Consider the following 22449-nt stretch of genomic DNA (forward strand, 5'->3'; position numbering starts at 1 on the left):
TGGAAGATGCCTTGGAAGCAACTACTGACTTGGAAGATGCCTTGGAATTTGTGATAGATGCAGAGGCTGACTTAGAAGAACTTGCACCAATTTCAGAGCCTGAGTTTCCCTTAAGTTGATTGGTCACTGATGATGCTAAATTGGATAGTGTTATGAAATTAACACCTCCTTTTACAATCATTGGAGCCTGGATTGTTGGAGAAGATTGACTTGGCTGTAATTAATAAAAAAAAATATAAATTAAAAATAGCTTGCATAACTGTTCCTTCTGTCTGTTTCTGTCATTTTCTTCTGAGGTCTTCTAAACTGCAATTTTGAAAAAATAGCTTGCATAACTGAAATTTTATATATTATATACATTGAGCTATTTAAAAAAAAAATACAATTATAAACCTGTAATTTTTCTTTATCTTTTGCAGTGTGAATTGGTGGTTGTGGTACTTGTGGAGTTGAAACTAAAGCTTGAGTTGAAGCTTCAACTTCATTCATTTGGTTTCCTTGCTCAGCACTCATACCAGCACCCTTGCTCCCTTCTTGAACACTTCCTCTTTTTGCATGTTTTAGAGTTGTGGTTTGTGCCTCCACATGTTCTGCACTTGTTTGATCTTTTAACTCCAACCAGCCTATGAGGATTTTTTGCAACATGTGGCTCATCTGCTTCTCTCCTCCTAATTCTTTGAGGCTTACCTACTTTCTCTGTGTAATTGGGTGGTAATGGAGGCTCTATTGTAGTGGCAGGCCACAATTCAGGTCCATTTAAAGGAAAGATAGGAGTTTCATAGCATTTCAGATAGGTCTCCACTTTGTAACAACTGTGCACATAAGATTCTGGATCTTCATTTATGCACCAGATAGCAGAACATGCATGTTTACAAGGGATTCCAGTGAGATCCCATTTCCTGCAGCTGCATCTCCTCTCTCTAACATCAACACTGTGCTGAGTTGAAGGTCCCATAATTTGGAAATTCCACTCATCAGACCTTATTGGAATGCACTCTCCAGCTTCTTTCATTGTCTTCATCAACACTTGTTTAATCTTAGGACAGAGAGGACCATCCCACTTAATTGTTTTTTTCTCTATTTATCTGAATTCTTGTCATCAAAAGGTTTCAAATAGATTCAAGTAAAGAGATAATTGGTTTTTCTCTTGCATCCAGTATGAAGCTATTGAAACACTCACACATATTATTCAACAAAATATCACACTTGGGATAGGTAGTGAAATGAGACCTAGACCAGTTTTGTGGAGGTTTTTTGGCTAGCCAAATATAGGCATTTTCATCGATCTCCTTCAACTCTTGCATTCTCCTCTTAAATTCCTCAACTCTAGTTGCCCTTGTTGTAGCCCATAATGCTGATTTAATGGCCAATCCAGTGAAACCATCCCTTTTCATGTTACTGTGAAGATGCCTAACACAGTACCTATTTTCAGCAGTTGGGAACAAGGTTTCAAAGGCTGGAATCAAGCCCTTTTGCTTGTCAGACATGAATGTCCATGTGTGTTCATTTTCACTAAAGTTGAGATCAATATTCAGCATATTCAAAAACCACATCCAACTCTCTTTTGTCTCACTCTCAACTATTGCATATGCAATTGGATAGATATTATTGTTTGGATCTAGTCCAACTGCACTAAGCAACTGACCCCCATGATTACCCTTTAACCAACATCCATCTACCCCAACCACTGGCCTGCAGCCATTCTTAAACCCAATTTTACATGCATTAAAACACATATAAAATCTTTTAAACCTGTTTTCATCATTCAACTGCATTCTCACAGTAGAGCCTGGGTTACTCCTATCTAACTCTTGACAATAATCCCTTATTTTGCTAAACTGTTCCTCTAAAGTCCCCTGAATCAGTTTCAGAGCCTTTTGCTTTCCCCTATAGGCATGTGATCTAGATACATTGGCCTTTAAGGTGGTACAGACTTCATTTCTAAATTCACTTGTGCCCAATTTTGGATTTTCTTTCAATTTTTTCACAAAAGTCTTCCCAATCCACCCTGATTTAATGCTTGTGTTGTTATAATTCCAAGAGCATTTGTTATGATTTGGATTATAGCTCTTAATTTGCCAAGCACCATCCCCCTGCATCTTTCCCACATAGCAAAACCACTCACATCCATCTTTTTTACAAACTGCCCTCAACCTAATCTTGTCAACCTTCTGAAATTTTATCATCATACCTCTCCTAAAACAATGAATCTCAATGGCAAACTTAGCCTCATCCCTGCTACTGAAAATTAATCCTAGTTTAAGTTCTGGATTCTTTTTTTCAGTCCTAGGATTGAACTTAGGGTATTTCACCCCAACACTTTCTTCATCACTACTACCACTGACAAAGTCATCATCACTAGCAACAAGATTTTCCTCCCCTTCTTCATTATATAGCTTATCAACTATCCCACCACTTATGAATTCACTACCATCATCTATCTTACCCTTGCCCTTGTCTAAACCACCAAAATCAGCTTCAGGATCAACATAAGCTTCAAATAGCTTATCATCATCCTCCATATCATACTCAGACTCATAAAAAATGTCATCATCTTCACTGTCATCACCCTCATCACTTAACTCTACCCCAGTTTCATCTATCCCAATTTCATCGTTTATGAAAGATTCAGTACCCCCTCTGAGTTATTAACCTTTTCAATGAACATCTGAACTTCAAAGTTTGAAGGAATACAGTCAGCTATGCTAAGAACATCAACATCAGTTTCAATTGGCCTAAAACAATTCTCATGTTTTAGCCAAAATTTGAAACTTCCCTTCTCAGTGTACCCTAAAGCATTTGCAAAATCCCACATATCTAATATACCAAATTGGTCAATATCCAAAAAATCAAAGCATTCTACCTGCCCTCCTATATATGTTCTAGTTGGTTCATGCCTCATAGTTCCACCATAAAAAAATTTCATGCTAAAACATGTAGGTTCACCCATTTCAACTACGGTGTTTGAGGAAGCAAAACAAAAAAAAAACAAAAAAAAAAAAAAAAAAACAAAACAAAAATTAGACAAATCAAAAATCACATTTTCACATAATTTAACAACATAGCTACAAAGTTAAGGATACTTACTGTAGTTTGGAGTCCACTGAAGGCCGGATTCGCTCCTTCTTGACATTTTCTTCTCTAGAAATCACCCAAAGCAGCGTAGCTTCTGAGAAGGAACAAACTCTTCAAATGTGAAAATGTTTGGATTTTTCATGGGTTTGTGACTTCGATTTTAGTATGGGTTAGAGCAATAATGCAGATTGGATTGAAAATTTGGGAATGAGTTGAGGTGATTGAAAATGTGAAGTGTGGGAAAATTAGGGTTTATGAGTGAAACGTGATTTGGGATTTGGGATTTGGGAGAATGAGTTAGAGGAAATTACTATATTGTGCCACGTCAATATTTAATTGTCAATATATTATTCCACGTCACATTTAACGGCCACATAGACGTCACGTGAGCCACGCGTGCAATTTCCGTCGAAGTTAGCTGCCGACGTTAACGGCAGAACATAAAGTGATCAAAAGTGGCAAGTTTGAGGACATATATAGCGGATTGAAATGTTTGGGGACATAAATCGTTTTAGTGGTAAAGTTTAGGGACATAAACTGTAATTTTCCCACGAAAGAGCAAAATATAATGTTCCATTCATTGGAGAAATTAATAATTTGCAAATCGAGATAAAACTAGATAAAACTAAATATAAGGGTGTTGGACCATTCTAAACACAATTTTAATTAGTTTGTTAGTTGTTAGACTTATTGGTTAGGGGTTTTTATGCATAAGTCCCCAATCAACCAACATCATTATTATTCTAGATTTTGGGGTTATATCTCTTTCACCAATAAGTCAATCAATTTAATATTTATTATAAATAAAGGAAACATTCATGTATATCCCAATTTTACCCTCAACCATTTATATCCAATTCTTAATTGTAACCCCGATTTAATCAATTTTGTCCAAAAAAATCCAATTTTGACCACAAAAATTCAATTTTGATTTTTTTTGGAGCATACTTTAATATGCTCAAAGGGTAAATTACACCCACACCCCTGAGGTATGCTTAAATAACTTTAAGGCCCCTGTGGTATCGATAATTACACTCACCTCCTTGAAACGTAGTTATAAACTCTAATGGGATTATGCATTGGATAAGTTATTACGATAGAGCTCTAACGGACTATTGGTTTCAGGAAGTGGTGGAGACAACAAATAGTTATGGGTGATTTAAGAAATATTGGGGGAGCCATGTCACCCCCATAACTCCCCATAACTCTATGTTATCTCCACCACTAGCTAAAAGTAATAGTCCATTAGAACCCTATCGGAATAGTGTATCCAATGCATTATCCCGTTGGAGTTTCTAACTACGTTTCAAGGAGGTGAATGTAATTATTGATACCATAGGGACCTTAAAATTATTTAAGCATACCTCAGGGTTGTGGATGTAATTTATCCTATGCTCAAATTTCATCCTTAACTTAATATAATCTCAATTTGACCCAGATTTCACCAATTATTCAATTTTGACCCAAAACATTTTTTTTTCAATTATTCAATTTTGACCCAATTTTGAAAAAAAAATTGAAAAAAAAGTATTGAGTCAAAATTGAATAATTTGTGAAATTTGGGGTCAAATTGAAGTTAAAATAAGTTAAGGATGAAATTGGAGCATATTAAAGTATGAGGGGTTATTTTAGTCCTTTACAAAAATATGAACCATGTGTGGACTTATTGGTAAATGAGTTTTTTGTCTGGATCTCTTTGTGAATAAGTACCTATTGGTTATGCTTTTGGTTTAGGATTTACTAGAATATTTTCCAATCTTTTTATTTATTATCTCATTATGCGAGTTATTAATTCAATGTATACGGCAATTTAATTTTTTGTATATATATGTCTCAAATCAGATGAATGAAAATCAATTTTTCCTTTTTCTCCATACTGTTCTTATATGGTACTAGTAGGAAAAAAATCTCTTTCTTCACCAAGTCTTGTGAAAGCCTTCTTCCCACAAATTCGTCTATAGAAGTTTATAATATTTATCAATCCGACAGTTTTGATATTGTTCTTGTCATACCTTTATTGACATGACACAATTATGGATCACAGAGTCCTGCAATCACCATGGCAATTCGTGCCAAAAATACACTTAAGTTTGTTGATGGGTCACTCATAACTTCAACATAGAAAACTGATATTTCTAATTCAGAATGTCGTAATGATTTGATAAAAAGTTGGATTTTCTTAATACCTCACATGAAATTCGTTCAAGTATTTTGTATGTTGAAATTGTAGCATAACTTTGGATTTATCTCAAGGAAAACATAAGGCCGAGTTAGTGAAAACAATTCAGAAAGAAGCACCGCAGGATTCATCATGACAGGAGCTTTTGGTCATGGAGCTATATTTTTCATTATGGATTACAACCTGGAGCAAAATGAAGATAATATTGGCAAGGATGTTAGACCATAAGGAAGCTATCATATCTCATTTAAGTTGGGCCAGCCTATTTCTGTAATTCCATACCTTGTGACTTTATGTTCATAATGATGTCATGCATGCTTGTTTTTTGGACTCTGGAAAAACAAATTTTAATAGAACCCATATTTGCTCAATGGATACAATTGGCTCATGGTAACACTTCATACGGGTTTGATGTACTTTTATCTTCAACGAGTGGCCCGATATTTAATGCAGGTCGAAGCATCTGGTTGCCCGATTGCGAGCCCAATCTGAAGGTGAGCGAGAAAGTTGTGAATCAAGCTAAATGAAGCGCCTAAGCGTCTTACATTTGAGCCGGACGATTGAGTTTGGGTTATCAAGTTTTAGAAAAAATTTACCAACTATGGTACCGAAATTCCAGTATAGTATTTTGTATGTATCGATCATGTATTAAGTATGGTACGATGAGTTTATCGGTAGAAGAAATACCGTTGCATATTCACTTATTAAAAGATGTATGTGCATTTTCTAAATGGGCCTCACAATTAATTTAGTTAAAATGTTTAGTGAAGCTTTGGTAGAGCATAAAAAGATGGGATAATTAGCAATACCCCCCTCATCTAGGTAAATGAGTTAAGAAAAACCCCCATCCCAAAAATAATTAGAGAAAACCCCCTTACCTAATATTCTACCCAAATATTATTTAATAATTCCCAAACCACCCTTTCTCACTCTTATCTCTTCTCTCTCTTTCTCTCTCTCTCTCTCTCCCCTCTTTCTCTCGCACACATAAAAACACACACACACACACACACACAAATTAGTGAGAAATCTCAACAGGAGAAAGCTCAACAGGAGAGTAAGGAGGATTCTGCCGCCGCCGCCGCCGCCGCCGTCGTCTCCGCGCACGCGTCAGCTGGAGTGAGATTTCGAGGACGTGGGATCGGAGCGCGTTGGGGCTGTCGCGCGTGACGATAATTGGGGGCTTGGGCTTGTTCTTGGATCCCGGAGGACGACCGCGCGGGCGGCGGTTGGCGGAGGGAGTACCCCCGGAGCTGGTGGTAGCGGCGGCGTCGTCGTCCTTGGAATTAGCAGACGGCTCGTGATGAATTTCAAGACGAGAAGAAGGCAACGGCGGCGGCCTCTGCTGCAAGTGGAGGTCCGTCGGTGGTGTGAGAAGCTGATGAACGTAGCGAGAAGAATTACCACCGCCGCCGGAGCCTTGCTGATGTTCGTAACCCGCCATTTCTATACATCAATCTCTCTCTCTCTCTCTCTCTAACTTTCTCTCTCTAGCAAATAGAAATGAAAACGAACACAGAAAATTAAAGTAGTAATAAAGAATGAATATAATCAGTTATATTCTCTATTCTGGTGTTGCTTTTGGGATTAAGTTAATTTAGGATTGGGATTAAATTAAATTAAATTAGTTTTCTTAATTGGTGGAGCTGAACATGCTCAAAATATGACGGGTTCGGCCATGGCAGAAGCTCTGGGTGGTGTGGGGACGATGTGGAGGCCGATTTTGGGTTTATTTGTGGCTGAAACCTTAATCGACTATGTACATGTTCATAGTCGATTAAGCTAATCGACTATGTTCTGGTATTCGATTAAGGTTGATCGACTCCAGTTTTTTTTATTTTTTTTGGATTTCTTGTTTATTGTTTCAATTGTATAAATCATTTATAACGTTTGTATATTTTTTTTTCTTTCTAAAATATAGTTGATTTTGCATTTTTTCGCAGTTGTAATTTGTTATGTTTAGTAGCAGATTCTTAATCGACTATGCTTCATCATAGTCGATTAATACACCTGATATAGAAAAAAAAAATTAAAAAAACAAAAAAAAAATTAAATAATTAAATAATTTCCTTAATCGACTATGAAGCATAGTCGATTAAGGCTTAATCGACTATGCTTCATAGTCGATTAAGAAAAAAAACGGAAAAAAAAAAAAAAAAAAAAAAAATTGCTGAGCGTGACCCAGTGATGATGTGGCGGGTGGGGACAAAGCTGGAAAGCATAATGGCTGAAAATGGGTGTGGACTTTTCTCAAATGGACTAAAATATTTTGGACCTCCCTCAATTAAAAAAAATAATGAGGGGGTTTTCTCAAAGAGCCCCTAAAAAGATAGTACTAATAAGTAATAAACATGACCGCAATTAGACCACAACACATTAATATGCTTGGTCCAGAAAAAACAAAACTTTACTTTAAAAAGGAAAAAGGAAAATAAAAGGAAAATCAGTGTTGAATATTGATAGCTAAAAAAATTCGTCTGATGTGGATTCTTCTGAAAATCTGGTGATTTCTGGCTCACAGTTCACACACACTCAGTTCAAGGATTTGTAAAGGGGGATGACGTCACTTAGTTGCATCACCTCCTCCATTTCTGCAACTTCTTCTCAATCTAGCAGCACACCCCTCTTTGCCTCCGTTTCTGGGAATCCACATTATTTTCTCAATTTCTATTCTTCTTCTCGGTTGGTTCTTTTTTTCATTTTTATTTCATCCCCAATTTTTATTAATTTTGTTTGCTTGATGATGTTTGAATAAATAACATTGAAACTGGTTTTGTTAGCATTCTTCAATTACACAAATTCTGCAATCCTAATTGAGTACGAGGAAGATACTTGTTTATTTGGATTAATGTTTTTGTAGATTAAAGAGAGGTGGTGTCAAGTGCAGTTACGCTGCTGGTTCTGGGGTTAAAGAGGATTCAAGTGTGGGCACAATTGATGTTGTGGCTGATGTTAAGGCTGAGCGAGTGCGTATTATCTTTCTTCATATTGCTCGATTTCATATTAAAAATAACTTTGCCCAACTGTTTTATTATTAGCAGATTGTAGTATTAGGAGGCAGCGGATTTGTGGGTTCTGCTATATGCAAGGCTGCAGTATCAAAGGGTATAGAGGTCATCAGTCTCAGCAGGTGCAATCAATAAACAAAACTGAATAACTCTCTCTCTCTCTCTCTCTGATTATTAATAATTGATTCTGAAGTTGTTTTCAGATCGGGGAGGCCGTCATATTCAGAGCCATGGGTAGATCAGGTCAATTGGGTCACAGGCAGGTTCTTCTAGAGATTCACAGCCTTTTTACCTTTAAGCAATCATACATTCTTCTTTAATAATCAAAGATTTTTGAATTTATTGAATCATGCAGGAGATGTTTTTTATGCAAATTGGGATGAAGTTCTTGTTGGGGCTACTGCAGTTGTTTCCACAATTGGAGGTTTTGGCAGCGAGGAACAAATGCAAAGGATAAACGGGGAAGCTAACGTTGTCGCTATTAATTCTGCTAAGGAATATGGTGAGCTACCACTACTTTTTCATTTCCTTCTTTATCAGCAAGCAAGCGATAATGTTGTCGTTGATTTTGATATATATTTTTTTAGGCATTCCCAAGTTCATATTGATCTCGGTTCATGATTACAATCTGCCATCATTCATGCTATCGACGGGTTATTTCACTGGAAAAAGGAGAGCTGAAGCTGAACTTCTTTCAAAATATCCAAATTCAGGTGGATGATGAATTATCTAATAATTAAATTGCATAATGCATTTTTTGAATTTCATGATTGGAAATTGATAATCCAAAATTCAGGTGTTGTGTTGAGGCCTGGATTCATATACGGGAAGAGAAAGATTGATGGATACGAAATCCCGCTTGAGTTGATAGGAGAACCTCTTGAGAAATTTCTGAGTGCTGTGCAGAATTTCACGAAACCGCTAAACTCACTGCCTGCGTCTGATTTAGTTTTGGCACCACCACTCAGCGTGAACGATCTTGCATATGCTGCTATAAACGCAGTCACAGATGATGATTTCTTTGGTGTTTTCACTATTGACCAGATCAAGGAGGCCGCCTCATCGATTAAGGCATGATGATCAAACTTTTTTATTCTTACTTTTGCTATAGTAACTCACAACTTTTGATTATAACAACTACATCCATTTTCTTATGCTTGTGTTTCCGTATTGAAGCTTTAGCATTTACCTGTCAAATATGTGAATAAACTTTTGTGGAGTGCGCTTATACCTATTTCAATTTTTAATCTTGCCTCTATTATGGCTAACCTGTTGAAAAAATATACTTTGCGGAAATTAACACTGAAAATATAGATTCTTTGGAATGCTTTACTTTCCATAAGAAATCTAAAGAATCTTAAATAACTTACAAAAATCTTGACAAGTTAGAAATAGAGTTTATTGAATTTACCCTGCATAAATATAACATAACTGAAGCCCCAGAGATCCTTCATCCCCATATTTCTTTCTTGTTACGTACGTGCCTTATAAAGATCCTTGTTTTTCAATTAACTAAAGTTGTTGTGAATCGAGCTCAATCGAACTCAAAAGCAAAGTCGATCTAAGAACTCTCAGTAACGTGCATGAAAACGAAGAGGAATAAAGAGGAGGATGGTGAACACAAATTTAAAGTTGCTCGGCTATCAATTAAGCCTACATCCACTCGAGGGGGAATATTAATTGATCTTTATTATCTCACAACAATACAAGATCATGCTCTTTCTTGAAATCAACACACGTGCTTCGATTCGATCATGGCACCTACAGCCAGCTGTCTTTCCGTTCAAGAGAAAATGTTTGCCCTCCAACTTTTGCCAAATTTATAGGCTGGACCCAGACATTTGTGATCATATTTCCAAATCTGGTGTAAGTTTTCAGCAAAATTTTCAAAAACTTCACTCTCTTGTTTCCAATTCAATGATACTTTTTAGTTGGATAATCCAATCCACTGCTTTAAAAATCAAACGATTTTCCAAAATGATTAGCGTCCGTTTTATGGCTTATAATTAGGGTAGAAATGAATTTGTTTTCAAACAAGAGAGATTAATTGTAATCACATTTGGATTCATACCAAAAACTATGACGACGACTACTCTTCTGACAACTAAAAAATATTTTAAATCAGAATAGATGGAGTTTCCAAGAATAACCTTGGTAGTATAGTGGGAAACTTAGTTATGGTATTTGCTAAAGAAAAAAATGAAATGAATGTTTAAAGAAAGCACCGATTTCCTCGTCTGGACAAAATTAGAAACTTGCAAAAAATACGAGTGTGGATTGGTATGATCATAATGCAAGAGTGCTGGGGGTGGATGAAGAAGAAGAAGGATCCCATGCAGGAGGTTTTATATCTGGCCAATCACCTCTGCTTCCCAGTCTTATATACAAACTCTTTTTACCTACAAACAAACAAATTATTATTATATACTTAACCACTATTCAATCATCATCATCATCTATTATATAATGTACTACCTGGGAGATTTTTATTGGAGAGAAGCAAGCGTTTAAGAGCGCTGAGGGAAGCCTGAGCCACAGCTTTGGAGTATGTCGGATCCCAACCACTTACTTTCACTACTACCTCTGCATTGCTGTACCCTTTTATTTTCATTTTCTCCGCAATCGCCTCTTCTTTTGCCGACTCTTCATCTGACACATCACACACATACATACATATATATTTGTTTTCCTTCATTCATATTGATACTGATATACTGATATACTGATATACTGATATTGATATTGGTATGTGTGGGTGTGACCTGTGGCCTGAGACTGTGAGAGCCAAACAGTAAATCCGGCATAAAGATGTCTCCATTTATCGGGCCTTGTGGCTGCACCGTGACTACCTCCTAATGTTGCAACTACTGTTCTCGCTTGACTGCATTTCGTCATTCATTACATACTACTTACTACAACTCCCAATTTCAAAATCAATTCAACATTAATCAATTAATTACCTGCTAAGGCTTTCTAATATAGCACACTCTGCTTCTGCCACAGCATCAGATCCTTCTTCCCCCACCCCTGCACAATCCCCATTTTATCCATCCTTATAATATAAATTGCATCTATTTAGTGTGTCAAGTTGAGAACTCACATGAATCAATGGATTGCTTGGAGTATGCTTCCAGAAGCTCCTTTGTGCTCAGTGGAGTATATCTATCAAACCAATATACAAACACAAAACTCTTTATCACCCCAATCAATCTATCTCTTAATTCTGAGAAACAAGACTCTTAGCTCAAACTATAATCAGGATTGAGTAAATATGAAAACTATTTAGACAGAGAATTAAGGAAATATATATACATTATACATTACTTAAGGAGTTAAATTTACGTCTACCGACCATACTTCTTTTCTTTAATTAGTCCAAAAAAGAAAAAAAGGTGAGCGCAATATATAATACGCACCCAAGACCGACGGCCAACTCTCGAGCAATTTTATGGTTGATATCAGTAGAATCACCAACTAAAAAGATAGAAGTTCCCTTGAATAATTGGATGGATCCAGTTGTTAATGACTCCCAAGATTCCATTATGTCTGGCCATTTTAGTTCTGAGTCTTGCTTCTTCAAGTTCACTACCAATTGAGCATCATCTATATACCTGTTTTTTGTAATTATTTATTTATTCAACCATTTATCTCAAATGTATATATATATATATACCATATTAATTACCATATTGTTTCGGAAGGTTTAATGAAGCCATAAAGAGTGTTGGTCTGAAAGAGAGTCTTGAGATAGCCAGAAGAATGCTGATGTGGATGCTTGAGCTTAATAACCAAAGAGTTTTCAGTACCATCTACAAATATCTGTCCAGGTGTGATTGTGCTGCTTTCTTCTCCAAGTTCCAATCTCAACTCTACTTCACTCGAATCATCATTAAACTGCATTCTTTTATTTAACTATCATTATTTCTTAAATCAAATAAATCAAGAACCAATTTTAGAAGCAGTAATTATTACCTCATAATGGGTTGAACCAGTGGATACAAAAGGAGTGTTGCTACAAAGAAGTATGTGGTGGGTATTATGTTTCTTGTTCACAAAATGGGTTCTCAGAAACAAGAAATTACAAGGTGTAATTAATGGCAGACAATATTTCGCCGGAAAAACAAGTCGAGACTTGGTGCTTGCGTTCGGACAGAGGAATCGCCCAGTTGTGGCCATTTTCTGCTGCGTGTTTCTCACTTGCCAGATAATAATATATTACTTGCACTTCATAATGCTTATCAATTAGAAAGAAAAAAAAAAAAAAATCCTTGCTATTTGCAGATGGAGTTTTACTGAATGCACCGGAATCTCATTCATTTGATTTTTTTTTTCTTTTAAATGCTTTCTCTCTCGCTCTCCCAAACTCACTTAACACATTCAAACTTCGAAAAAATCTCCGCTTCCAATCCGTAGCGTCTCGATCATGGTAATTTTTTTTTTTCTAATCTTAGTACTTTCAATCAATTTTATTTACAATTTAGTTAAAATTGTGTGTTTAGGATTATATATAGTGATTTTTCGAAAAAAAAGAAGAAAAAAGTGGTTGTTTCGTGTTCTAGAGCACGAACCTGGAATTTTTTTGGTGTAGTGCTCTAGAGCACGTAACCTAGAAAATTTTGGAGGGTTTCGTGTTGTAGAGCACGAAACCTTTGAAAACAATTCAGGTTTCGTGCTCTAGAGCACGAAACCTTCAAATATTTTCAGATTTTCGTTATGTGGAGGACTAAACCTCTAATTTTTTTGAGGTTTCATTTTTTGTAGGACGAAACCCCTCCCTTTTTGATTTTTTTTACGGGTTTCGTTCTAAAAAAAAGAAACTTTTTTTTTTCTACTTTGGTGCTTGTTGTACCTTGTAATAGTAGTCTGGATCGGCCATTGAAGTTGTTGTTGTTGCTCGGTAGGAAATTTGTAAAACGACCTTGAGATTCGTAGATTCGAATTTTTTGAATTGAGAGAGTTTCGAGTTATTTAGAAAGTTAGAAAAATATGAAATGAGACTACCGCTGCAGATAAGCCAATTTTAGTAAAAATCATACTGCAAATAGCATTTCAGTAAAAAAAATGTTACTTATTTTACATTCAATTGTTTTTCTTTACTTCTTTAACTTTTTTTTTCTTTACAACTAAATTAAGATTATATATGGGCCTTGCTTGTTAAATTGTAAATTGATATGAATGGTAAGTTCTTTGATTTTTAATCTTTCAAAGATAATATATAAATAAAAGGTTATTTGATATAACTCCAATACTTAACCCCATTCCTCTTGATGTAAACTTTATTTGCTCTTTTAGTAGGCCTTTCGATCAATTATATTTATTTACTTTACATAATCAATGGTTATAATCCCATTAGAGAGCATTTGTTTAATTTTGTTATGTCTTCGTATTATGTTCAGAGACTTCTGGTTTTTTTCCGCAATGGAATATTTTCGCAAAAAATTCTAAACCATTCGGCTTCTTCAGTCGCTTTATCTAAGCCTATAAATTCAGATTCTATTGTTGAGCGTGTTATACACGTTTGTTTGCCTGACTTCCATGAGACTGTTGCACCACCCAATGTAAAAACAAATCCACTTGTGAACTTAGTTTCAGTACTATCGGAAATCTAATTAGCATCACTATAACTTTCAATAACTAGTGGATATCTTGTAAAATCCAAACCATAATCCATGGTAATACTCTGACTAATGCTTGCCAATGATCATGCCCATGATCACGCCCATGATTACTTGTGTATCTACTAAGCATGCCTAATGAATAAGCCAAGTTTGACCTTGTAGCATTCATTAAATACATTAAGCTTCCAATTGTCTGGGAATTTTCTAACTATGAGACTGCATTTCCACTATTTTTCCTTAATTTTCAATTTGCATCAAAAGGAGTAGCAATAGGCTTACACTCGAATCGCCCTAATTTTCTTACAATTTTTTCTGCATAATGAGATTGAGTAAGAATATATCCGTCATTATTTCTCTTTATTTGAATTCCTAAAATGACATCGGCTTGACTTAAGTCTCATGTCAAAATTTGAATTCAACAAAATTCACATCTTTGAATTTATTACATCTTTACTCGTTCCCATAATAAGCATGTCGTCTACACATAAACGTACAATCACACAAGAGTTTTTAGTGTTCTTAATGTAAACACACTTATCACACTCATTTATTTTGAATCATTGTGTCATTATTGTATGATCAAACTTTTCATGCCATTGGTTTGGAGCTTGTTTAAACCCATATAAAGATTTGACAAGTTTACAAACCTTATTTTCTTGACCATGGAACGTAAATTGTTCGGGTTGCCCCATATATATCTCCTCATCTAATTCTCTATTTTAAAATGATGTTTTAACATCCATTTGATGAATGTCCATATTATGTATTGTTGATATCCCATTAACATCCTAATTGATGTTGTTCTTGATACCGGGGAATAAGTATCGAAATAATCCAAGCCTTCATTTTGCCGATACCCTTTGGCTACCAAACGAGCTTTGTATTTATCTATGGTACCATCGGCCTTTAGAGTTCTTTTAAATATCCATTTACAACCCATTGGTTTGTTTCCAGGTGGTAAATCCACCAATTGCAAAGTGAGGTTCTGTAAAATGGACTCAATCTCACTATTTATAGTTTCCTTCCATAAATGGGCTTCGGGTGAAGCCATAGCTTCCTTAAAGCTTTCGAGTTCTGCTCCAATGAAGCATGTAACAAATTCCGCCAAATTGTTTTAGAATTTTAATTTTTTTTTTCCTCTTTTAGGTTCCAAGTCATTATCTTGAACAAGCAAAGAAGAAGATTCATTATCTCGAATTCTCTTATTATTCGAGACAGAATAGGTGTCCTTGTTTTCTTTATAAGGAAAAATTCCTTCAAAAGATTCAACATCAACAGATTCAATAATATTATTCGAATGTATATCTGAAATTTCAGATTTAATAAACAAGAATCTATATGCTGCACTATTAAGAGCAAATTCTAAGAATACACAATCAATTGTTTTCGGTCAAAGTTTAGTCCATGTTGGTAATGGAACTTGAACTTTTGCTAGGCAACCCCACACTTGAAGAGTTTTGTACGATGGCTTTCGTCCTTTCCATATTTCATAAAGATATTTATTGGTCTTCTTATGTGGAACTTTATTCAATATATGATTCGCAGTAAGTAAAGCTTCATCCCACAAATTTGTGTGGAAGCCCCGAGCTATTAAGCATGGAATTTATCATATCTTTAAATGTTTGATTTCCCCGTTCGGCAACACTGTTCTATTGTGGTGTATACGGAGCTGTTGTTTCATGTATAATTCCATGTTGAGCACAAAAAATCAGAAAATAAAGTGTACTCGTATTCACCACTCCTGTCTTATTTGAGTGTTTTTATTTTCTTTTCAAGCTGGTTTTCAACTTCTACCCTGTATGTCTTAAACATCTCAAAGGCTTCATCTTTGCTCTGAAGTAAATATAGATAGCAATATTTACTGCAATCATCTATGAATGTTAAATAATATTTTTTTTCCACCACGAGTAGGAGTTGATTTGAAATTACAAAGATCATTATGTATTAGTCTAAGTAATTCAAATTTAGATTCAACAAATTTAGATCCATGTACAGTCCTAAAATGTTTTCTAGCAAATTTAGATTCAACACAAATTTCACATTTATGATTGAAATTATTATCACTTTTCAGAATTAATCCCAATTGCATTATTCTATGTAACGAGCGATTATTTATGTGGCCTAGTCGAAAATGCCACAAATTAAGAGAATCAACTAGATAAGCGTAATTCTTATTTATTTTATTAACACCATGCATACCAATCACATTAAGTTTAAATATATCATCAGCCAAATAACCCTTTCCCTTAGTAAACACACATTTGTCAGATTCAAATATAAGTTTAAAACCCTTTTTGGTGAGAATTTGGCCAACACCAAGTTCTTTCTAATCTCAAGAATTTGAAGGATATGCAAGAGAGTTAGAGTTTTTTTTCCATATGTGTATTTTAGCACCACATTGCCTTTTCCTTCCACCGAATATGCCGAAGCATTGCTCGTGTATAGTTTTTCGCCATCAACCTTATGCACATAATCAGAAAATAAATCTCGATCAGCTCAAATGTACCTTGTTGCACCTGTGTCTATCCACCAGCCCTTAACATCTCGAACCATGTTAACTTCAGAAACAACTAAAGGAAAGTTGTTATCATATGTTCCAACATTTGCCTGGTTGTTGGGGTTGGCTTGATCTTTATGGTGTCCGCAATATTTTTCTTTATTGCCTCATTACCCAACAACTTCCTTTAATGGAAATTTGCAGGACCATGCTTTGTAAGGTTCTTTCCTTTTTTTTTTTTTTTTTTTCTGGAATCTTGGTTTCGACGGCATTCCTTCCATCAGATTGGCTTTGGCCTACATAGTAGGAGCTTTAACCTTGTCTCCTTTTCTATGATCTTCTTCAACTCGAAGCTTTAGAATTAAATCTTCCATCGACATCTCACGATGCTTGTGCTTTAAGTAGATCTTGAAATCTTTCCAACCAGGGGGTAATTTCTTTATGATTACGCCAACCTGGAAGTGTTCATTTATAGAACATCCTTCTGCATGTAGATCATGCATCAACACTTGGATTTCTTCAACCTGTTTCACTACAAATTTTGAATCAACCATAACATACTTAAGAAAATTGCCAATTACAAATTTCTTTGCACCAACATCTTCTGTGTTATATTTTTTCACAAGTGATTCCCATAATTCTTTGGCGGTTTAACAAGTTGAATAAATATCATAAAGAGTATCATCGAGATGATTAAGGATATAATTCCTACGCAAGAAGTCGGAATTCGTCCAGTTGTCCAGGTCCATCATTGTTTCCTCGGTCTGCGGGTTTTCAGTCGTCGAATTCGGGGTATCTTCTAGGACCACGTGAGCCAAACTCATGGTAGTGAGGTAGAAAAATGTTTTTTTGTTGACATCTCTTAAAATAAAGGACAAATTACAGCCCCCCCCCCCCCCCCCCCCCCCCAACCACCCCCCACCCCCCGAGTTATGGTCAAATTACGAAAATTGGCTAAGTTGTGAGATTGGGGTGTAAATCATGAAATTGGAGTTGAATTATGGTTTCAAGGAGTTTGAGGCAATTTTGGTATACATAAAAGAGTTTTCCTTATTTGCAAATAAACTTAAATGAGGTGGATTTATTTGGAGGTTTTTGCTCTTAAATACCTAATCACAAGATACTTTTCTACCCACTTGAATTGACATGTTTGCCCTTCGCTAATTGATTTTGTATTTTTTTTTCTTATATATATTACTATACTTATAACCAAAAACTTCATATTCCTACTTCAATCAAATATTATAGTTCCCAAACAACTCAAAAGTTTACGCAAAATAAAATTAAAACAACGTCGGAAAAAAAACGAGAATTTTCTTTCCAGATTCTCATCATCTCTGATTCTTTTCATCGTATTCTTCTTCCTCTTCATCTTCATCATCATCTTTCTCTTCCTTCTTCTTCCTCTTCATTTTTCTTCCTCTTTTTCTTTTTTTCATTATCGGTTTTTGTTCTTGACGAATTTCCATCTGGGGATATGGATTGTGCGTTGTATGATCGGTGTAATTGTGAATCAGTAACAGCTTTGGGATAAACGACACGGGCAACGAGCAATCTGCCCATGCAATTCCTTCCGCCGCGAACATTGACCCACACAACGATGATACTTTTTTGGTACATAACATATACGTTATATAGCAATTGACGATACTTATTCGGTACTCTAGACATACGTTTGTGTATGTATAATACGATGATTTTCAATAATTAAATTTTAAGAATTTTTTAATTTATAAATAATTGGTAGCCATTACATGTCTCTAAAACATGTTTAAAAACATCAATAAACTAAATATAAATGGATTTATATTGTCAATAAATATGTAGAAAATTGATATCTCTCTCTCTCTCTCTCTCTCTCTCTCTCTCTCTCTCTCTCTCTCTCTCTCTCTCTCTCTCTCTCTCTCTCTATATATATATATATATATATATATATATATATATATATATATATATATATATATATATATATATATATATATATATATATATATATATATATATATATATATATATATATATATATATATATATATATATATATTGAAAAAATAACTGTATTAGACTTTACGAAGAATCGTATGACTAAAGCACTGTAAATGTTCACCGTTGTTCGCTAGAACATATGTGTTATGCATACCTCGTGTTCTCGTAGACGTAGACATTGTGCTTACATAATGTACGTTCATAAATCGAGTGGTTTGGAGTCTAAAATAATCAAATAATACCTATTAGACGTCCATGGTTTATAATGTGCAAAAATATGTACATCGGGTTCATCGAATTACGTGTTCTCAAGAGAATGGTCATTTCTATCTTTAATGTCATTCCTAGTTCAAGACCTTCTGCTCAATACGAGTAAATCATTCAAATTGGCAGCATTTTGGGCTCCAAATTATGCAAATACTTATATATTTTGTTCAAATATCACTAGAAACACGTTTTACGGTCATTATGCGGTTAATTATTATTATACAAAACAAAAATAAAATAAATTATAATGTTAAAATAATAACGGTATCGGAGTTTATATGTGGATGTATATGCACTACAAGAAAATTTGCTTTTTACTACGAAAGTTTTTTGCTACGGTAAAAAACTGTAATAAAAAGGTACTTTTTACTAGAGGACCGAATTGGAGGCCTTGGAAATACTAGGATTTACCGTAGCAAAAAAATATTTGGTACGGCCATCTACCGTAGTGGCAGCCACTACACTGGTGACGTAGGCCTAGGAGGAACCAATGAGGGACGACAAATTGAGGAGGACCATGACGACTAGGGGACGTTGTGTTTTCTTTCCCTTTTATTTTTTATTCTGCTTTTGAGCATAGGGACTATGCTAGAGTTGGAGTTTTCAGGTGGTGTTTGTTGAACCTGTTTTCTTTTGTTTTGTATTTTCATTTGTTTTGGATGGTCCTTGGATTGGTATTTCGTTTACGATTTATTTTGCTAGACTTTGTTTTTATTATCTTATTTTGATTTGAACTTTTGCATGCATATCATATAAGTTAGTTTCATTTTTGTATTTCGATTTTCGTACTAGTGTTATGTTTGTCACATGCATTTGATATAGGATCGAGTGTAAGTTGCATTTTCGGATTCTATTGAAGCAAAGCAGTTAATGAATTAGTAGACTTGTTAGTTAACCTTAAAATTGAAGTTCTGCATAACCGGCAATTAATAGATGAACCTTCCTACCGCATTTCTGCAACTTGTTTTGAGAGCCTTTTGAATCTTTTCCGATTAAGCATGAGCACACTTTTCTGAGGGGTATAATAGTCTGAGGTTTGGGGGGTGAGTTAGAATTGAATTATGTTTTCACGATTCGAGTTGTTGGCTAAAAAAAATCAATAATAGTTTTTACGTTTTTACATTATGTTGTTGTTTTGTTAAAAAAAAAATGGAATTGTCGTGATTCACGCTCTGATTTCCCGGCCTGTCTGACTCGAGCTTAACCTGTAGGGTGCACATCGTCGCCTAGTCTCTCGAGCTAACTGGCTTGGGGGTTTCCTGGACTAAAGTTCGATACATGGGTCAGAGAGAAAACACAGTGGTATCGAGCCTTGCACGAGTAACGATTGTCTCCTTTAAAAAAAATTGTGATGAAAATCACCAAAAAAATGTTGTTGTCATTTTTCTATTGAATAAATAGACTTACTTGTGCCCGATTCGAGTTTTTGAATTTTAGAATCAAAACTTACTTTTCGTCCACATTTCTACTCAAAACCTTCGATGATTGTGCTTTAAGTTTGATTACGGATTCTTGAGTTTATCTAATATTTTGGTGTAGAAACAACTAATTGCGTCGGTAGGGAAGTCGAATATCTTAAGCAGTATGTTATTCTAAAATTTTAGGTTACCTAGATCGTTTTATCTTTGGAATTAATTGCAATGTTTTGACCAATCCGGCAACTTTGTGAGTGTGTTGTCTGAAAGCCCTCACAAGACACAACTCGTCCTTTGGTTGTACCCAGAGGTTCAAAGGCTTGTTGCATACGCTAAATGCAATCGTGATTCCCTACGTTAGTGGCCTAGATTTAGTTTGTTGTTTTTGTTCCTTTGTGTTGTAGTTTTGTTTTGATTTACTCGGGACGAGTAAATATCTACGTTTAAGGATGTGATAAGTGTTCGTTTTGCACAATTTTTACTTATCGAATCTTCGAGTTTTGGTCTTCGTTCGTCCGAGTTTTCGGCTTTATTTATTCATATTATGCTTTTCTTGTTTTATTTCTTTTCTTTAGGTTTTGTTAGCTATTTTTGTCGAGTCGAAGCCATTTGAAAGTGAAACCGATTTTTCAAGCCAAATAAAGTGGCAAAGAAGACTCAGATCGCGGTACAAGGTATGCGTATCGCAATCTTGGGTTGTCACAATAGGCTTTCTGATCCATACCCGGATCGCGATCCAGCAATCCCGTATCACGATCAGGGGGTTGTCACAGTGTGCTTTTTGCTCAAGATCCAGATCGCGATCCAGACTTCCCGGATCGCGATCTGGGGGGTCTCACAGTGCAGTTTTGTTCCAGATCCAGATCGCGATCTGGCAAGGAGGTGGGCAGTTCCTGGAGGCCTCCAGATCGCGATCCAGCAGCTCCGTATCCCGATCTGGGCACATTTTTCGAGAGCATATATTTGTTAATGCGAAGCTTCTTGATGAAGCATTGCATTAACTATAAATAGGAAGGCTCTTTCATTCTCACTTCTTCTTAGACTTTTTACGGTTTTCGACAGTTCTTCGCGGGAATCTTTGACAGGGGTTTTGACTTGGGTTTTTCTTAAGCAATTTCTTTACGTTTTGTTCTTCATTTCTTGTGTACATTCTTTTTGATACTATGTTTGTTATGAACTAAGAACATTTTGTTCTAGGGTAATGAAACATTGTATATATTAATTTCAATTTCCATTTCTGTTATCTATTTGTCGTGTTTTGATTTCATTTATGTTTTCCTGTATTAAATGCTTCTGATTGATTGATCATCTCTTGGATTGATTTTAAATAGGAATGAACTCGAGAGAGGATTTCTTGTTTGAACTTAGGAAAACATTGCTTGGGTTGTGGAAACGGAGACGTGATACATCTCGGGTAGCCCTTAAGGACTTGACCTAACTGCTCTCTTAATATCAGGTTCTGAACGGAGACGTCGGACCTGTGGGTACACTCTAACTACATTGGAGATGGGGGTTAGAGTATTTTAGCGTATGGGTTAACGAATAGGAATTTGGCTTTAAATAACGGGTTTGTAGATCGTTGTTAATTATACATTGGTGGATATTACCCTAGAAGTCCCTTTTTAAATTGAAACCCTCCCGTTAAGAGTTGTCGCTATTCTATTTACGTATATTCTATATATTTACATGTTCACAACTTTGTTTGTTGTTAATTTAGGGTTAATCACAATTCCAACCATTTATGATCGGCTAGATAATATAACGATAATATAATTACATTAGTCAACATGTGAATCTGTAGGTCCCTGTGGATCGATATTTGAAACCACTGTTCTACAAAATGCGATACTGTACACTTGCGGTAATTTATACGTAAGGAAAACGCGTATCAATAAATTGAGTGGTTTGGAGTCTAAAATGTTTAAATAATACCATATTAGATGTCCATGGATTATAATGTGCAAAACACGGTATATTGGGTTCATCGAATTACGTATTCTCTAGAGAATTGTCACTTCTATTTACAATGTCACTTCTATTTACAATGTCACTCCTACTCAATACGAGTAAATTAATCATTTAATTTGGTAGGATCTCGGACTACAGATGATGCAAATACTTTTATAATTTGTTCAAATATCATTATAAACACATTTTACGGTCATCACGCGGTTAATTATTATTATATAAAATAAAATAAATTAAATGTTAAAATAATAATAGTATCGGAATTTATATGTGAAGGTATATGGTTTGATACTCAAACATATGATTATTCTTACCAAACTTATGTCCAGAAATAAGGTTTTTTTTAGTCTAAATTGATCAAATATTGTCATATAGAAGTCCGTGAGTTATAATGATTCAAATATTGATCTAAATTGATCAAATTGATCAAATATTG

General features: G+C 35.2%; 3 protein-coding genes across 5 annotated transcripts; 1 reads left to right on the forward strand and 2 right to left on the reverse strand.

Annotated features, from left to right (window-relative positions):
* Positions 1-502: 502 nt before the first annotated feature.
* Positions 503-6698, reverse strand: LOC105964947 (uncharacterized). The gene is given in 4 exon segments (XM_088819933.1): positions 503-1072; positions 1074-2599; positions 2695-2817; positions 6500-6698. Coding segments are annotated over 4 exon segments (2418 nt in total).
* Positions 6699-7762: 1064 nt separating this feature from the next.
* On the forward strand, positions 7763-9527 carry LOC105950941 (NAD(P)-binding Rossmann-fold superfamily protein). Its single transcript, XM_088819870.1, has 7 exons — positions 7763-7940; positions 8122-8220; positions 8296-8384; positions 8466-8521; positions 8618-8764; positions 8850-8975; positions 9059-9527. Exons 1-7 carry the CDS (start codon positions 7812-7814, stop codon positions 9337-9339), a joined length of 927 nt encoding a protein of 308 aa, XP_088675996.1. The 5' UTR covers positions 7763-7811; the 3' UTR covers positions 9340-9527.
* Positions 9528-9874: 347 nt separating this feature from the next.
* SKL2 (shikimate kinase like 2) lies at positions 9875-12530 on the reverse strand. 3 transcript variants are annotated; one of them, XM_012974326.2, is made up of 8 exons: positions 12235-12530; positions 11948-12156; positions 11679-11873; positions 11363-11424; positions 11223-11289; positions 11025-11143; positions 10738-10911; positions 9875-10661 (listed from the first exon to the last, which is right to left on the reverse strand). In XM_012974326.2, exons 1-8 carry the CDS (start codon positions 12436-12438, stop codon positions 10549-10551), a joined length of 1143 nt encoding a protein of 380 aa, XP_012829780.2. In that variant the 5' UTR covers positions 12439-12530; the 3' UTR covers positions 9875-10548. The 3 variants fall into 3 exon arrangements, with proteins under 3 accessions (XP_012829780.2, XP_088675988.1, XP_088675992.1); XM_088819862.1 differs by having other exon boundaries at positions 11948-12174; positions 12235-12491; XM_088819866.1 differs by having other exon boundaries at positions 11948-12163; positions 12235-12479.
* Positions 12531-22449: the final 9919 nt, after the last annotated feature.

Source organism: Erythranthe guttata, chromosome 1, assembly GCF_056151865.1.
Source record: "Erythranthe guttata isolate IM_541 chromosome 1, IM_541, whole genome shotgun sequence".
In the NCBI taxonomy this organism is placed as follows: domain Eukaryota; kingdom Viridiplantae; phylum Streptophyta; class Magnoliopsida; order Lamiales; family Phrymaceae; genus Erythranthe; species Erythranthe guttata.

Bases quoted from the DNA above. Each gene is read 5' to 3' on its own strand.
- LOC105950941 (XM_088819870.1), top strand. From the start codon at position 7,812: ATGACGTCACTTAGTTGCATCACCTCCTCCATTTCTGCAACTTCTTCT. The intron at 8,221-8,295 runs GTGCGTATTATC...TATTATTAGCAG, and splicing joins CTGATGTTAAGGCTGAGCGA to ATTGTAGTATTAGGAGGCAG. The intron at 8,385-8,465 runs GTGCAATCAATA...AGTTGTTTTCAG, and splicing joins GAGGTCATCAGTCTCAGCAG to ATCGGGGAGGCCGTCATATT.
- SKL2 (XM_088819862.1), bottom strand. From the start codon at position 12,438: ATGGCCACAACTGGGCGATTCCTCTGTCCGAACGCAAGCACCAAGTCT. The intron at 11,425-11,678 runs GTGCGTATTATA...TTGGTTTGATAG, and splicing joins GAGTTGGCCGTCGGTCTTGG to ATATACTCCACTGAGCACAA. The intron at 10,912-11,024 runs GTCACACCCACA...GTGATGTGTCAG, and splicing joins CTCACAGTCTCAGGCCACAG to ATGAAGAGTCGGCAAAAGAA.